This window comes from Lissotriton helveticus, chromosome 5_1 (assembly GCF_964261635.1).
Source record: "Lissotriton helveticus chromosome 5_1, aLisHel1.1, whole genome shotgun sequence".
Lineage (NCBI taxonomy): Eukaryota > Metazoa > Chordata > Amphibia > Caudata > Salamandridae > Lissotriton > Lissotriton helveticus.
In genome coordinates this window covers 1,775,095,047-1,775,113,956 of record NC_136065.1, presented here as the reverse complement: position 1 = coordinate 1,775,113,956, position 18,910 = coordinate 1,775,095,047, and the positions used below count along the sequence as shown (strand labels likewise).

At 46.1% G+C, this 18,910-nt stretch overlaps 1 protein-coding gene across 5 annotated transcripts in view; it reads right to left on the bottom strand.

Annotated features, from left to right (window-relative positions):
• STRADA (STE20 related adaptor alpha) overlaps nucleotides 1-18,910 on the bottom strand; it is a 231,010-nt gene that overhangs the window by 160,470 nt on the left and 51,630 nt on the right. For 2 of the 5 annotated variants that reach the window (XM_078645053.1, XM_078645054.1), the window contains one exon: nucleotides 7,531-7,559. The exons of 2 other annotated variants lie outside the window; for them this stretch is intronic. In XM_078645053.1, the coding sequence (XP_078501179.1) occupies nucleotides 7,531-7,559 (29 nt within the window). Of the gene's footprint in view, nucleotides 1-7,365; nucleotides 7,442-7,530; nucleotides 7,560-18,910 lie in introns of all 5 variants that reach the window. One more of the 5 variants, XM_078645055.1, reaches the window with a different exon arrangement.

Below are 18,910 nucleotides of genomic sequence, written 5' to 3'. Positions count from 1 at the left end.
TACACCAACTCCTCCTCCTCAAAACTACAAAAAAAACACCTTCCAAGACAGAATCAACGCCAACACATACAACAGCAAAGAACTCTTTGCCATCTTCAAGGAGTTCCCCAAACCCAACAGCGAGACCACATTAGTCCCGACCTCCAAAGACCGCTGCAACAAACTTGGCACCTACTTCCACCACAAGATAAAGCAGATCTACGACAGCTTTGACAACCAAGACCCACCCATCACTCCCACCACGACCACATGAGACAACAACGCTCCCCAACACATCTTAGTCAACTGGAGCCCGCTCACCACAGACACTCTCAAGACCATGAAAAGCATTAACTCTGGAGCCCCCCTGAATCCCTGCCCCACCTCATCTTCCACAGAGCCACCACCTCCATCGCAGCGATCACCCCCTGCTGAAGAAACCGTCCACCGACCAAACAGACTTCAAGAATTTCAGACCCATCTTCCTGCTTCCCTTCCCAGCCAAGGTCATCGAGAATGCCTTCAACACCCAACAATCCAAGTTCATCGAAGCCAACCAAGTCCTGGACTCCTCCCAATCCGGCTTCCGAAGCCACCACAGCACAGAGACCACCCTCCTCGCCACCACCGATTACATCCGCTCACTCCTCGACCGGGGAGAAACAGTCGCCCTCTTCATCCTAGACCTCTTGCCTGTCTTTGATACAGTCTCCCACCGCACCCTATGCACGAAACTCCATGACGCCAGCATCTGCGACAAAGCCCTGGACCGGATCGTTCCGTCCTTACCAGTACAACACAGCGAGTCAGACAACCACGTTCCTCTCAGAACCCACGGAGATCGGCTGCTGAGTCCCCCAGGGCTACTCCCTGAGAACCACCCTCTTCAAAGTCTACATAGCCCGCTCACAGCCATAGTCAAGAATCACAGACTGAACATTGTCTCCTATGCGGAGACCCAGCTGATCCTCTCCCTCACCAACAAACCCACAATAACCAGAAAAAACTTTCACAACGGGATAAAGGAAGTTGCTACCTGGATGAAAGACAGCGGCCTCAAGCTCAACTTGGACAAGACTGAAGTCCTCATCCTGGGGCCCAACTTCTCTGCCTGGGAAGACTCCTGGTGGCCCGACGCATTAGGAACCGCCCCAACACACCCAAGGACCACTCACAAAACCTCGGCATCCTACTGGACTCCTCGCTCACGATGAACCACCAGATCAACGCCGTCTCCTCATCGTGCTCCCACACTCTTCACCTGCTTCGAAAAGACATTCAGATGGATCCCCACTGAGGCCATAAAGACGGTCACCTCCGCACTCATCAGCAGCGGACTGTACTGCAGCAAATCACTCTACGCAGGCGTCACACAGAAACTGCTCAGGAAACTACAGAATGTTCAGAACGCCTCAGCCAGACTGGTCCTCAACATCCCCGCCGCAGCCACATCTCCGAACACCTGCAAGAACTCCACTGGCTCCCAGACAACAAAGGAGTCACGTTCAAGCTCCTCACACATGCCTACTAAGCCCTCCATGACGCTGGACCAGCATACCTCAACCACCGCCTCTCATCCCACATTCCCACTAGACACCTCCGCTCTGTCGAACTGGCCCTCACCACCGTTCATCGGATCAGCAAGACCAGGACCGGAGAAAGATCCTTCTCCTACCTCGCCGCCAAAACCTGGAACACCCTGCCTCTCCACCTCTGGCTATTCCAGTCGCTAACCCAATTCAGGAAGGATCTCAAAACCTGGCTCTTCGACTGAACCTCAGCGCCCGGTAGGGCCTACAACTCTTCCCCCCCCAGTGTCTTGAGACCCTAGTGGGTGAGTAGTGCACTTAAATACTGATTGATTGAAGAGAATATTGTACGACTGAACTTTTAATATTCATCATCACAATAATAAAAATGTCGTTTTAGCAACAAATAGGGATTGCTTTTACCCAATTTACCAGTGCTGGACTCACACACTTCAGAATAATAGAAGGCTGAGTCGGCCGTACAGATCAAGACATGTGATAGCGGTTAGTGTAACTTACTGAGCCACCTTGCCAATTAGAGAGGGGGAAAATAAGCGCTTTCGCAAGCACAGAGAGAACCCCACTAGTATTCCTTTTCCTTTCTTATGTGGCTGGTTTCAAAGAGACCATACACATTTCCTGGAAGGAGTAGGAGTTCTTAAGGATCATGTATTGCTCCAACATGAACCATAGACTACCTACCACCGATAAGCTAGACTTTTCTTGTAGTGACTTACAGACGGATCGATGCTTTAAATCCATAGCGCATCATTAGTCGCACATTCCAGACCCTTGTGTTCTTCAATGTTTACTCGATGTCAAGTCAAATGACCTGCCTCCTGTCATGGGGTCACCCTAATTCCTAAAACTTTATTTTCAGGTGGCCATGCACATTGTCCCAAGTTACCCAACTGTGAGTCAATCTGGTATCCAGACTTTCTTATGGCCAAGCACAAACGAACATCTGCATTTGTGCGGAGACCTAGGCTTGAAACACACACAGATCCAAATTCAAACATTGAGGTTAAGTGGGAAACGCCAAAACGGTACCCCTTACCCACTATCTGTCCGTGGGAAATATACAGGGAGCCATGGTGGCAGCATCCAGTTAATGAATCCTTAGTGTGGGGACAAGCCTTTTTCCGGCTCTGGAACCTTAACCCGATGCCTACTGGCCGGCTCGTGTAAAGTTCTACTCACAAGTCTTGCCCGGACCCTGGGCTGCCACCTGTGTGTGTGTATTGCATGCTTATTGTGTATGGTGCCTGCTATCAGCTCTCCACATTGATTTTGAGTCCGTGTATACTGTAAACTAGTGGGATCCATTTTGGAACACATTTGAATTTGACATGGCACACAACTGAGGTAATGATACAGTCCCCACAGACCATGGAAGTGTATTGCTCGCATTCATGAGAAGGAGAGTGTAGCCCAACGCACTGAAGTGTAGAATGATGAAGACAGATCAGTCCACAGAAATTCAGTGTAGCAAGGAGTAGTTTATTTACACTTTTGGGCGATGGCATGGGAATGAGGTGCATCACCAGATTTGGTTGTTATTGGGAGGGAAACGTTTATAGGGCAGAACTGGGCCTTTTGCCTGCTTTGAGTGTAAGACATCCTGATGAGTGTCAGGTGCAGAGCTTAACAATCACTGTACTTAAGATAAGGGTACTCTTACTTGGAGCAAGGATTATTACTATCTGCTTTAAGGGCCATCATTTTACCCAAGGAATTGGCCGCACTGCAGAATGAAGATGGAGTTATAAAAAGTAACCACTCAAACCAAATCTGACCTGTAGGCAGTGCATCCAGGTCACTAGTCTGAAACCTTTGCATAAAAGGGAGACCCACACCTTCCCACTTGGTTCGAGTCACAGGCTGTAGCACTATCCAAGTACAGGGGGTACTCTGAAGAGTACTTGAACAGCTATAGTGATCTGGCTCTGGTATTGCTACAGGCCAGTCTTCCAGAGACAAGCCGGTATTGTCTGAAACCGCATATCTTGCTTGAGAAGCCGTGGGTCTGCCGGAGCTCTGGGACCATTCCGGCCTGCTGAAAGGGAGAAGAGCCCCTTATACTACATGAGCCGTCTGTCCGAGGAGGAGAAGCCCAGCCACCAAGTCAGGGAGAAGAGCAACCCAAAATAAACAGTTTACCCAATGAAATATCCCCAGAGCCACCCTACGTAAATCTGAGTAGTGGCTCCCAACTTCCTTGGTCACACAAAGACAATGTTAGTCAATTAGGGATCACCTGAGTGCCCACTTTAATGCCAGCCACAGTGGAAAGCGGAGGGACCGGTGATGACTCTGACTTAGCCATGCCAGACCGCAGCATTTCACCACCTTGAATGAAGGGCACAGTCACCACACCACAAGTGCAGAAACTGTGTGTCCTTCACCAGTCACTGGCCGATGTGGAGAGAAAGAAGGTGGGCCACCAAGACAAGCCAGGTGACCTCATACGTAAACACAGGTTCAATCATTCACCCAATGCAGAAGAGAAACTGCATGCCCATACTTGGATGCTCTGAGTGTGCACCAATGATCAGGTAAAGCAAATGCCTGGAAAACAGACTTTGAACTGACAAAACTGCTTGGTGGGTCTTTGAATAATACCCAAAACCTGTGCACGAGAATTGCATGGTCAAGTGCAAGGACAGGACAAACAAACACAACAGGTGAAAGGAGGCTACTTGCAATAAGTCTGACCACTGGCAATTGCTTGGGTAGCACTCCAACCCGTTCTTCTTTTCCTCACCATGCTGCTTCAGTTTGGACCCAGCCATATACAAAACATTCTTTACCCTGTTCCTCATGGAAACAGTCCAGCCCGAACTGCCAAGCCAGATCCTCCCTGAATCGGAATACAAGGAACGCAGGACCGGTTTCACCCTAGTTATGGACTTATCAGCTGGGTACAGCTTGGTTCCAGTGACACAGTGAGCATAGGACCCACATCCGATTCAGGCAGGACCTGGCTTGGTCGTTCAGGCTGGACTGTTCCCATGGAGAGCAGGGTCAAGACTGATTTGCATATGGCTGGGTGCAAACTAATGTGGCATGGTGAAAAAAAAGAACAATGGGTTAGAATGGGTGCAAACTGATGTGGCATGGTGAAAAAAAAGAATGGGTTAGAATCCTACCCCAAGCAATTGAGAGTGATTAAACTTATTGCAAGCTGCCTCCCACCGCCTTTTGTGTTTTTCAAGTGCAAAGACGGACACAAGAGTCACAGACTACAATAAAGTTGCTCCACTTCAGCTATAGTGAGGCGCACCTGTGCTTAAGTCAATGACTTTGTTTTTCTGAGTAGACCATCCCATTAGTCCTACCGCTTTTTTATGTTGCTTATTAAGCTTTGATATGATTTAAGTGAAGCACTGGGCTGGACATTTACTTACAAGTGTGATTGCGGAGTCTCTACTCCCAACAATACCTCCCAGGGAAGCCATGGACAGCTCACCCTCACTACCCAGAGAGGAGTGAGATAGGGCCCAGTTTGCAGTGTTAGTAGGTTGGGTCCCAGAACTTCAGTAGAAAACACAACACAGTTGAGGTTCAGTAACCCATGTGCCCTGTGGCCTCCCAAAAGGGTTCTGACAAACAGCTGGAATACCACTACATAAGCTGAAATGCAATGGGAACTTGCATCACGAACAGAGCACAATTCCTCAATCCCTTGTTTGTGTTGCATCCCCGTCAGACTGCAACGTTCTGGTCGAGAGGTGGTACTCAGTTAAAAGGTGGCTATTGCCACCATCACACCAGACTTCCATGAGACTGTTTTGGGGGCAATATTATTCATTAGAAGGTAGGGCTTTTCTGTAGCCTTTATGTGAGTAGCCTACTATGTGATTGCAAATAGGGCACAGCCTAATGGCTCCTTGTAGAAAATCCGCCACTTCTCTCATGACTGGGACCCCTCATGACCACAAGTCCTGCATGGCTCTTGGTTTGTGCATGTTTGCAAAGGGCACCCAATTGCCTCATGCATAAAGACGCCATGAAAGCTACACACTGAAGAGAAAGGACCACGGATGCCAGGTCTTTCTCCTTTTTGGCACTCTTTGCTTGCCCCTCTTCAAATGGTCTATGCACTCCAGGAGCAAATACCGACACAAGACAGCCCACTCTAGGAAAAGGGGGGCATTCCAGATCTTCTAATCCTTACACTGGATACAGGAGAACTAGATCTTCAAGTGCGGAGTGTTGCAGGATCAAATTTGATGATCAAAGAGAATGTCAGACAGAAGGAATAGGTTGCAGATTGTAGCAATCCCATTCACAGTGGTGGGAGTTGCAGATATAATACCCCCTCATAATATTAGGAAATTCCTAGCCTGAACAAGTCTGGTCCCCATTAGGGAGATTCGATGCGCATCGCTGCAAATGAACAATGTTAAGGCATTGCGCAACTTGAACCGCCTGACAGGGCTTTGCTTGGCAGCTGTAGCAGATATCTGCATGTACTTGTGGCACTTTTGCCTAGACGTAGAGATCTTAATTTGTGTGAAATACCTCTGTATTGAACAATTCAGAGGCAGTTTATCACTATTTTTCTTTTCCAAATGGCAATAATTCGATGCTTCACAAATTAATGTCTCTAGAACGTAGACTGAGGCCTTGCACATTAATGAATAATGACCTTTTATCAAAAAGAATCTGCTGAGGGTTTTTTTTTTTTTTTAGAACGTTTTGTGCACTAGATTTGGATTGGATGTTCTTACTTTGGGACAACACACATAGGTCCTCATTTTGACTTAGGAGATCATCCTGATTCAGGCAGGAACATGACCGGACTCTGATTTAAACAAGTCTAGAAAAAGTGCATTCCAAATTTAACACGCATTTGCAATATACTGGACTAGCTAAAACCTAGTGAGAGTGGAAGTGAACCAAAAATAAGGTATTACGGCTGAAACCATGTGCAGAAACACAATTCTCCATTTCACGGGTACCGATAAAATACAACTTGTATTGGTGTGGCATTACCGTTCAGCTGAATTACCAATACCACAGCATCAGTACTTCTAGGTGCCAGAATACTCTCGATAGTAATCACAACTGGGTTGTGATTACTGTCTTAAAAGAGGGAATTAAACAAAAAAAAACCAAGATTTTAATGTGTGTCTATATTTACTAAACAACTTTTTTGTCCTTTGTCCGAAAAGTTGTTTTTTAGTAATCAATCAATCTAATGTAGGCACCTTTAAGGATACCCTTTGGCTATGCGGTATAGCACACATTTCTGTAGTCCAATATGCAGTTGAGAAATATAACCTTTATGCTTCGTTGAGACACCACATTGCAAACCAGTTGTAAGATTTTAAACTTTTACGTACCATATATTATCAAATGCTTCTCAAAGAATATTTTTTTCAGTAAATTAATAACTTATTGTTTAGTTCTGGCTATATAACATTTTAATATTTGGCTGAGAGCTTTGTTATATCATTAATTTTGCAAAGTATTGTAATACTCACTCTGTTGGCTAGTAGTGTATATGCAAACTGAGTTAGTACTTTTTTGTGACTTTATTTAAAGAAAACATTCAAATAAATGTTCACAATTTAATGTGCAGCCATATATCCTCCCGCCCAAAATGGAGAGCTACGAACAGTTACAGATTAACACAAGACAGACATTAAACATATGCAGCCTTATCTCCATCATTCAGGTTACAAACAAACATAGTCTATCTAAGAAGGCAAAACAGTGAGGGTTTCACACAGGATTCTACTTGGTGTGAGATCAAGAGCTATACAAAAGAAGTACCCTGTGCTTTCGAAAAAACTAAAAAATCCTCTCAAAATAGGGACAGCGGGGACAAAGCAGGTCTAAAGAACCTTACCCTGTGTCTCTGTTCCTGGCCCACACCACACCAGTTTCCAGGGTGAAGCCCTCCCAGGCCAGACATGTAAAGCAAACTACAGATGAGAGATTCAAGACAAAACCAAAGTCCACGGGTCAGTCTCCATGCATGCAGCACATTACTACAGCTGGCACAATCACTTACTGTTCTCCGAGCGGCACCTCCAGGCTGCTCTGGAGGGGAAGACATGAACTGTTGGCTTCTTTCACAAGCAAAAATATATCCAAACAATACATAAAAAATGCACTTAAAGGTTTGAGTTGTTTAGGGAAATGTGAAAGCACATCGATCCCTCAAAACAAGCGGCACCCCAAGATTACACTAGAACACTAAAACAAAAAAAAGATAGAATATCGACAAGACATAGAAAAAGTTAGATATGCAAGGCTGACAGGCACGCGGTAGAATAAGAATCTCCTGGACATTGTTTGGGTTCAACAGTAACTAGGATACTATAGTCCAAACACCAGTTTCTCATTGATAGAGGGTTGCTCATACAGCTTGTAGTACAGGGTATTTCTACAGTAATCTGGTTACAGTGGAGACTTCTGCAGTTCAAGAAATCCAACTGCCATTGCTACTTTATTTATGGAATACACAACATGCAAAACTACAAACTCAATCGTGTCAAGGTATATAGTAAACTTTGCTTAGGGATAAACAAAAAAACTTTGGCCATACAAATGTGCATAGGCCGTAACCTCACAGCAGGTCACAAAGGTTCATGTAGTAACAGAGAACCTGGAAAGAGAGGGGCCTGGATTGTCACAGCCTACCACTGAGAAATGAGTTTGACGTTTCTGCTAAATGTGAAGCATAAGTAGAATGGGTGGAAAGTAGACAGAAGCTGGATCTGACAGATGCAGTACCAGAGATTTGGTGAAATGCAAGGTAAGAGCAGGGCAGGAATGTGCATCAGAAACTGTAGTACATGCCTTTTTGAACTGCAGCAAAAGAAGGTTTTGAATGAAATAAAAGAATGGGAACAAAAAAAAAAAAATGAATAGTAGGCTATTATAACGTTTTTGGTTTGACAAAGAAACATTATATGCCTGCATACTTGAACAAGAGAAAGAATGTGGCTAGTTGGATATGCAGCAATGATCTTGTGACAGTCTTACTTAAGAGAATGCACCAGTAACGTATTTGTCAAGCACAGACCCCTCTCTTTAGGTTCCGCCTCCACAGCGTATGCGCTGTGCTTGTGAAGTCTCTTGACCTCTTGTATTTAAAAAAAAAAAAAAAAGAAAAAAAAAAGGAAGAAGGGGGAGCCTCATTTGTAGATACCAACGTCGCTCTAATTTAAGTGCTTCTTATTAGACAGCACGTTGTTTGCTTTCACATCTTGCTCTGCTTTGCTGCCCATGCCATGGGGCTTGGGCCAAATACAGCCTCCAATCACGGGCCAGTGTCCTTCCACTGGCTACTCATTTTGAAGGTACTTTTTTAAAAATGTCATTTCTGAACGAGCACTCCATGTAAGTGCATCTGCAGGCTGTCTTCACCCACTCTCTTAACCACCACATTATGCTTTCAATATGCACACCCTCTTTCATAAAATCATAACAAAGTGAACCCTTTCAAACTGCCGGAACCGAGGCAAACATGACAAACAAGGAAAAAAATTACTCATGTAAAGAAGTCTTGGAAAAGTGTGTGCACGTGCAAACTTTGCGGTTCTTGCGCAATCATTTATTTATTTTTTTAAACAGAGAAGGTTCAAGGCAGAGCTTCAACTCCACTTGCTTCCTCTCTCCTGCATCGTGACCCTCGTTTTTTCTCATCTTCCTCCAGTGATTGCAGCCCGGATTGGTGTTTAGATGGCTTTGTGCCAAACGAAGAGTGTTAGAATGTTGCTGCCTTTAATAATGGCTCTTAAAAGAATGTTTTTGAAAGAAAGTCTGTCGAACTTTAAAGGACAAGTTACTTACCTTCGGTAACGTATTATCTGGTAGACAAGATCTAGCTGAAGATTCCGTACCATTGAATTTCTCAAGCATCAGAGTGGAGACAGAAGATTTTTCTTCGAGCATTACCCCTGCGCACCACTAGGTGGCATCAGCCGGCTACTGAAGCAAAGTCTGCGTCACTTATATAGGCGCCACCTCGGAGCGCTGACGTCAGTTACTTTTCACAATTTTCCACACCAGAAACGCAGAACCATGAAGCACACAGACACTGGTGTGTTCAAACTAGGACACAGAAAGGGATCAGCCCTAAGCCTAGAAGCTTGTCCGCACAGCAGGGAGGATGGGTGGGTCTTTAAGTAATCTGCGGCTAAATCTTGTATCTACCAGATAATGTTACCAAAGGTATGTAACTTGCTCATCTAGCTACAGATACCTTACCTTTGAATAGATACCCAAGCAATACTAACCCGATAGTGGACCGTGGACAAATTCTAAACTAAACATCTGCAGGACTGAACGGGCGAAGTGCCCATCCCTGCGGACCCGACTGTCCAGGCAGCGGTGTTTGGTAAAGGTGTTCATGGACGCCCACGTTGCTGCCAGCAGATGTCCAGACTTGGGACTCAATGCGCTAAAGCAGTGGTAGCAGCTTTAACCCTGGTGGAATGAGCCTTTAAGCCCTGAGGGGGCTGCTACTTGGCCAGAGGATAGCAATTTTTCTTTATACAGAGAATGACCCACACAAAATGGTTCGTTTCTGTACCACCCAACCCTTATTCACGCCAACATATCCCACGAAGAGTTTGCCGTCCATCCGGAACCCTTGTGCAGTCAAGGTAGAACAAAGTTCCTTTTGGGTTCAGACGGTGGAGACGCTCCTCTTCTTTTGAGGGATGTGGAGGGATGTAGAGGGATGTAGAGGATCGTAGAAAGTGGGCAAGGTGACTAATTTGCCCACATGAAAAGGTGTTACCACTTTGAGCAAGAAAGAGACCCTTGTGCGAAGCACCAACATGTATGAAAATACGGACAGGAATGGAGGCCTGGATGATATAGTCCTTACCTTGCTCACCCTCTGGGCAGATGCTATTGCCAATAGAAAGGCTGCCTTGATGGTGAGCAGGCAGAGGGGACAATTATGAAATGCTCGAAGGGAGCACACACCAGAAATGTGAAAAACAAATTAAGGTTCCACTGAGGAATAATAAAGGGGAAGGTGGGAACATATGTACAAGACCTTTAAGGAACCTATCCACAATAGCGGACTTAAATAAAGAGGGTTAGTCAGACAGCCGCAAAAAGGCAGATAGAGCAGAAAGGTAACCCTTGAGTACCCATAGCAGAGACCTGCTGGGCAAGAGCAAGGATAAAAAGAAGGATATCCGATAGAGAAGCAGAAAAGGGAGGTCAATAGACTTTTCTGTACAATAGAATAAAACAAAATTTGACCAGCAGGCATAAAGAGTCTTGGAAGAGGGACGCATGGCTGCCAAAATAACATTACAGACTTCGAGAGGAAGGTAGACAGCTATCAACCTTTGTTGCTCAATCTCCACACAAGAAGGTGTAGAGTTAACATGTTCGGGTGGAGGACCCTCCCCTGCTGCTGCAACAGAAGATCCTCCTGAAGAGGCAGCCTGATCGAAGATTGATGCTCATTCTGAACTCAGGATACCAGACTCTCCGTGCCCAGTCTAGAGCCACAAGATTGGCTTGGGCCCTGTTCCTGGTCTTCTTCAGAACTCTGGGCAGGAATTGTATGGACGGGAAAGAATACAGGAGGTCTGAGTTCCACCCGAGATGAAGTGTCTCCGAGCTACAGCAGCCTTGGAAACTCCAACACACAAAACTGCTGACATTGGGTTCTCAGCAGAGAACAGATCTAACCAACGAGCTCCCCACTGCTGAAAGAGACCTTGTACCACCTCCAGTTGAAGACGCCATTTTTGACCCGCTAGGCATCAGCGGCTGAGTTTGTCCAACCTGGCGTTCAGGGAACCTGCCATGTGTTGAACCACCAGGGATATGCCCTGCAGTTCCAGCCATTTCCAGAGGCGCAGGGCCTCTTGGTAAAGGGTTCACGACCCCACCCCAGCTGGTTTCTTGCAGTACCACATGGCAGGGGTATTGTCTGTGAACACTTGGACCATCTTCCCTTTATGGAGGGTAGAAATACTTTTAATGCCGGACTGATTGCTCAGAGCTCCAGCATATTTGTGTGGAGTCCGGAGTCTGCTGGAGACCAGAGTCCTTTAATCTCCACCACTCCCAGATCACTACCTCCTACCAGGAGTGACACATCTGTCACTACTGTGGTCTAGTTGGGGAACGGAGAGAGTTCTGCATCGGACCCAATCGCGGTCCGTGAGCCACAGCAGCAAGTCCTTTGTAGTTCCCTCCAAAATCTGGACCATGAACTTGCAGAGCCCACATATGCCATCTGGCATGCGTTACTAGTAGGATGCATGAGGCCCAGTAAACTCAGTCATTGTCACCGAAATCCAGGATAGAGGCTACATCAGTATCATAGCCGAATATCCTGAACTCACTGCTCAGGAGGATAAGCCCAAAACTGCAGTGTCCAAAACAGCTTGGATGGGAAACAACCATTACAACGCAACTTTCACGACGCACTACCATTACAACAAAACGTTTACAACGCAAGATCCATTGCAACGCATGCTATTACCACGCATGCCATTACAACGCAGATGCTATTACAACGCATGCCATTACAATGTAAGTATGGGTAAGTATTTAATTTAAAAAATATTAATTGTGAATGTATGCATTGTAACGTCATACATTTGCTTGGATAAAAGGGAGTTTCGGGGGGGGGGTTGTTGAGGTGTCCAGGGTAGACTATACCTGTGCCAACATGAGCATCTTGAACTTCTCCTTTTTGAGGAAGAGTTTGAGGGTTCTCAGATCAAAGAGTGAAGCCCTTTGTTCTTTTTAGAAAGCAGAAAGAAAGTAGCAGGAATAGCAACCACTGCATACTTTTGACACCGTACCCCTCTCTATGGCTCCCTAGGGCCAGAGAGCCGTGATTTCCTTGCAGAGCAAGGATAATTGATTCTCCGTCTGCCGATCGTGAGATGGAGGCAAAGGGGAAGGGGAGGATTTGAAGGGAAGGGAGTAGCCCCTTCAAATAATCTGTAAACCCCCACCTGCCAGTGATGGAGATGAAGGCTTATTCTGCCACCAACTGGATGCCCATGATCTTGTAAGGCAAGATTAGGAGGGTCTTTAGAGGCTGCAGCTGCTGGTGGAGTGGCTGTTGTGGAAGAACTCTGTCCACTCAACCCGTGGGGGGTATTAACCACAACCTTGCCCCCACACAGCCTGGGAAGGTGGCGCAGCCACGAAAGGGGTGATCGGTAGATAGGGGGGGCAACAGAGAGGAGTGAGTTCTTATAGCCCTACAGCAAATCTTCCTTGTCGCCGAAGAGACTGTTGCCATCAAAGGGCATGTCCATGAGGGAAGCCTGGGCATGCCTTGAAAAGCCAGATTTTCTCAGTCAGGTGTGGCATTGAAGAGCCACCGTCGTCAAAACCGCTCTGCCCAGTGAATCAGTCATATCCAAACTTTGCTGCATCTCCCATCTTTTACTGCTTGGAAGAGTACGACCCCGGCCTCCTCCGGGACTTTGGCAGCAGCTGCGCTACTGTGTCCCACATAGTGTGGACTAGCGGCCCAATAAGCATGCACTGTTTACCAACAGCAAAGCAAAGCTGGTGGAAGAAAACATTTTGTTCCCCAAGCTATCAAGCCTCTTGGATTCCCTGCCTGGAGGTGCAGCAGGGAACGTGCCATGGGACGTAGAGGCTTGGACTACCAAGCTCTCGGAGGTGGGGTGTCGAGTAAGGAAACTCAGGTCTCCAGGTGTGGGGCAGTGGGCAATTGTCCTGTTTATAGAAACCCATGTACTGGTCTTGGACCAGGTCGCCAGTAGGACATTGGTCAGTGCTTCATTAAAAGGAAGTAAGGGCTCTGAAGAGGAAGCTCCCAGCTGCAAGACTTCTGTCAAAATGTTAGTCCTGACTGCCACAGAGGGCAACTTGAGATCCAGGACCTCAGCTCCCCTCTTCACCAAAGTGGAATAGGACGCTCCTTCCTCTGTAGGCATGGTAGGAGGATAAAGTATACCAGTGCCTTGGGATGTCTAAACCACTGGCATCCACCAGTTCCTCACAACAGTCAATTTCCTGGCCTTCCAATTGGTATTCTAAATGGTCTTGTGAGCGATCCCATTCATTCCTGAAGCCTAGCGCTTCAGAATAGGGCTCAGGCACCGACCTACGACCCATGGGCCCTGTCGATGCCAGAATCTGTGTCGGTCTATGCCGTTTCAGCTCCATGTCGGATTTGTGAATGTATATGGGGCTGGCACTGTCTGGAGCATCGGTGCCACGGTCAGGGGAGGTCGCAGTGGCATGACCGGCACTGGTACGGATCGGTTATCGGATCAAAGGAGGCCCGTCGCAGTAGAGGCCAGAGCCGTCAGTTTAGAACCCTATAGGTGGTGGGGGGTGGAGGGGCAGCACATCGGGCTCCTGGAGCGGTTCCGTGTCCTCCCTCTCAATCGGGACGGAGACCTCCTAGGAGTCACGCGGAATCACTGGTCAGGCCGCTAGTAGCTTCAGGAACCACTCCCTCAAAGCCTTCAATCCTATGGCCCAGCAGGCAGAGCACAACTTAGAGTCGAGCTCGAAATACCACAGACACACTAGATGTGGGTCTGTAATCGACAGATGCCACACGGATTAAAACCGGTCTTCCTCGAACATTACCTCGACACACCAGGAAGCATATTTCCTCAAAATAGAATGACAATGTCGAAAACAATCTGTCAAAAAGCGACAGCGGGGAAGCTTTTTCGCCGGATCAGCACTAACTGGAGTAGAAAGAAAAGAACTTGCATCACGCGCCAAGGCGGCACCTCTATTCGTGATGTGGGTGCCACTTTCGGCGCGGACTATGCCACGCAGGGCCAACCAATGCCACCTGCCAGCACGCAGGGGTACTGCTTGGAGAAAAGTCTTCTGGATTTAGTCTGACCTTCGGGAAATTCAAAGGTAAGGAATCTGCAGCTAGATGTCTTTTTCAGATTTGACTATTATTGATGTGGTTATTATTAATTATTATTATTAAAAATCTTATATAGCGCACAGTTACCCTGGGGCATCCCGGCGCTTCATAGGACAGCCACAGAATTGAAGCAACAGAAGGGTGTAATCAGACAGGGAATAAATGAGTTTTCAAACCTTTGCGGAAACTCAGAGTGCAGGTCTCAGCGCGCAGTTTTAAAGGTAGTGAATTCCACAGCTTCGCCACGTTCACCGAGAATCTTCTCCCACCCGAGCGTGCCCTCTTTACTCTCGGGACTAGGAGGAGATGTTTTTGATCGGAACGAAGCGTTCGATTCGCTTTGTATGGCACTACTAGGTCTCTCAAGATTGGGGGTCCTGTCCCTTGTAGAATTTTATGTGCTATGCATAAAGCCTTGAATTGTACTCTTTCCCGTACTGGGAGCCAATGCAAGGTCTTTAGGGCCGGTCTAGCTGACTCGGTTCTAGGAGTACCCAAGAGCAGTCTGGCCGCCGCATTCTGGACCTGCTGGAGTTTATTAAAAGAGGATTCAGGGGCACCCAAAAAAAGGGCATTACTATAATCGAGTCGTGATGTTATCAACCCCTGAATCAACAACTTCCTAGAAGAAAAAGGAAGCAGGGCGGAAGATTTTTCGTGCCGAGCGCAGCAGGGCAAAACAAATTACGGCCGTTTTTTTGGCTTGGGTCCTAAAAGAGAGATCCTTTTCCAGCCACACCCCCAAGCTCTTGATCTCATCTTTCATACTAGGGAGCTTGCCCATACAGCTGGGCCAGCTAGTCAGCGGGAGTGAGGGGGCTTTATTCCCCAGCAACATTATCTCCGTCTTAGAACCATTCAGCTTGAGAGCTGATTGGTCCATCCAGGTATGAACTTCCGACAGGCATGAGTGCAGCAGATCGGGATTCTCTACCAGTTGTGAAAGGGCGACCACTAACTGAGTATCATCAGCATAGCTGATGATTTTGATGTTATAAGGGGTCACCACCTCCTCCAGTGGGGCCATGTATACATTAAACAAAGTCGGGCTAAGGGAGGAGCCCTGTGGCACCCCCCACTGGAGGGAGATAGATGGAGTCCTACTGCTGCCTTCCCATACCTGATACGCACGGCCGTCAAGAAATGACTTCAGCCACCTCAAGGCGGCTCCTGACACACCCACCTCTGACAGTCGCTGAATCAGCACCTGATGATTTACGGTGTCAAACGCAGCACTCAGGTCCAGGAGGATCACTGCCACTGATCCTCCTGAGTCCATGATGCGTCTAGATTCTTCAACGACTGCCAGGAGGGCAGCGTCAGTGCCCTGGCCTGGACGGAAGCCTGTCTGCGAATCCCGAAGCAGTCCATTCGATTCCAGAAAACCTGATAATTGATGATTCGCTAATCTCTCAGCAATTTTGCCGAGGCATGGCAAACGGGATATGGGCCTAAAATTTGCCAATTCCTCTGTATCCAGGTTAGGCTTTTTTAGAAGTGCCTTAACCACCGCTGTTTTCCAGCTAGGTGGTACCACGCCCTGAGAGAAAGAAGCGTTCATCAAATCGGTAATAGGAGCAACTATAGAGGCTGCCACCTGTTTTAAAAAAGTCATAGGAACCGGATCCATAGGAGAGCCACTTTTCATGGATCTAAGGACTCTCAATACTTCGGCCTCAGAAACTGGGCCGAAAGTGTCTAACGGGGAGAATAACTCACCAGGCTGACCGATATTCTGTTCGTGGGGGTGTTGAGGTTGCATAATCTGAGGCAGAGCGCTCAAAATTTTTTCTATTTTTGTATGGAAGAAGTCCGCTAACTCCCTACATTTCTGTGTATCCTGTGTAGCTACTGGTTCAGGAACTTTCAGGAGTTCTTGAACCACTTTAAAAGTTTCCCTAGATGAGTTTGAAGCCAATCTTATACGTTCCTCAAAGAATTGGGCTTTTGCCAGCCGGAGGGCGGTTTTGTAGCCCCTCATAGCCGCGCGATATTCCTCTCGCTTATGTGCCTCTAATTTCTTTCTCCACACCCTCTCCAATTTTTTACAGCCTTTTTTCAAAATGCGAAGCTCCACAGTGAACCAGGGGGCCGAGCCGGTTCTTTTCTCCCTCTTTTGCACTCTCTTATTAGGAATAAGGGCATCAAGTGAGGTAGTGAACCACTGGTTCAAGTTCGCATCTCCTATTATAGGGTCTGAAACAGGAGAGGGGGATGATCTTTCGAGTTTTGAGATCCAGTCATTGATCGATAGTCTGGACCAGGCTCTATCCATCAAAAAAACCTTTTGGGCCGGTATGAAGGGGAGCTCAACTTGCCATTCAGCTGAGACCAAAAAATGGTCAGACCACGGAAGGGGAAGTGCTGCCCTGGTCCGAAGACGACAGATGTTGGAGAACATTGGGTCTAGTAGCTGACCCTTCTCGTGTGTAGATCCTACATTAATTAAGGGCAACTCGCATGCTTTCAAGTCCCCTTGAAGATCTCTGGCTGTTAGATCTTTGGGATCGTTAAAATGGAGATTCAAGTCTCCGAGCACTATAAAGTTAGTAGTCGCTGAGGCCAGCATCGTCACAGTTTCCATTACGGAGCTCACAAAATTACCCAGGCCACCTATGTGGTTGGCGAGAGGCTATTTCTGACACAGACAATTCTTTTTATTAAATGGGTTTTATATTGCGAATTACATCTATTTTTTATGTGGTTTAATTCATACCAACTTATGGTGTATTACGTTGTTCGGAAAGTTTTTTTTTGTTAAATTTAAGTTTAATTCGCCTTTCGGTAGGATGGGAGTTAACTCTGTTCATCCTCATGTACTTTGCGCTTCATTTGCGTTCAGGCGCGGTGCAACTGATACCTAAACATTTTAACAGAGACTGGCTTTTTTCATTTTCCATTAAGGAAGAGAGCTTTAAGGACTGTCACTTTTAAACGAGCATTAGAAAATCCAACAGGTTTGGCATCTGCAAAATGTAACAGTTTTGACAATGTTTTTAGATAGGTTACCCAGCAGCACAAGCTGCTGTGCAGCCCGTCTTAAAGTTTTTTTTAAAAGTGCTATTAATTGGTAAACGCTGGGCCAGTCGTAGCGCTTTATTTTTTTACTTTAAGACAGGCTACACAGCATGTTTTTTAAATAGCAACCATATTGTCAGAAGTACTACATTGCCTTTGAAATGTTGTACCATTTTAGCTGGCTCATTTTTCTTTAGATCTTATGTTATTCACAATTAGCTGTGATGATCTTCGAGTCCACTGAAGGGAACCATGACCATGAATGTATGCAATTCATAAATAGTTACACAAGCCATTAATAAAGACTATTAACCACATGATGCAGTTGAGCCATGGAGGGCTACAACGGAGCACAAGAAGAATTAGAATGGGTAAGCTATCCAAAACATGTTATTGCTAGTAGGAAAATCAAAAAACACCAACATCTTTTATTCAAAATCTGAGAGAAGTAGTTTTAACTTTTGGAGTATCAGAGCTCTATTTAAGGAGTCCTGTTATACAACATGGAGTAAAACATCTGAAGGAATTACCGTACAGGTAGAGAGGAGTTCTAGGCCTAGCCACCTAACTGCCTGGCTGAAAATACCAAGCAATGAGGTGGACAGAGTACACAACTATTTTAATAACTAATAACTCAGAAGTCACCAAAGTAGGACGTGGTCATTACCCTGTAGATATATATGTACCCCACATGCCATTTTCTGGCACTTTACAACACAGACCTTTACCACGCAAGTAATGTATTTGAATTGCATTAAATAAGGGAATTATGGAGGAAGAATTGATTTGAAGGGTGAACAGATGTGAAAGGGTATGGAAGTAATGGGAGTTTTAAGCATGGGTAAGGGTACAGGTAGTGGGGGAGGGGGGGTTTAAAGGGATTTCTATATTTCAGGGATAGGCAGGTTATATGGTAGTTAGAAATTAGTAGGGTTCAGGGAAGGATATGGTTATAGGGTAAGGGTATGACTATTTGATACAAAGGTAGGAGTAAGCTAATGTTACAAGATGCATTGTTAACCGCATCTACTGACAACAGTAATGATCTAGGTGATCTTGGTTAGGAATATTCACTTTTTAAATGTTGGTGACATATGACTATTGTGCAAGTGTTGTCTTGGAGCCACCAGCACTGCTTCAGCTGGCTGGTTTCTTGAATACCTGATGAAATCTACTGGACCAAAATTCTGATGACGTGAGCCAGCAGATCAAGTTGTACATTAATGAGAATTAAATGTCTAAACCCACCTAGAGGATCTATACTACTCTTTGAGGACCACTGAACCGAATTAGGGGGTAGTTAGTTTAAAAACAACAACACACACAAGGTCAATGCAATCTGCTGGGCTTATCTAGATATCCATTTTTAAATGTTTTGTAATTATTGGTAACATGTTTCTTCCAAAACACAGTATTGTCAATGTTTTTGATTACTGCATTTTCTTACTGGGAAAATATCACAGGCAATGGTCATTTCAACTAGTGATGTGTACACAGCATTAGG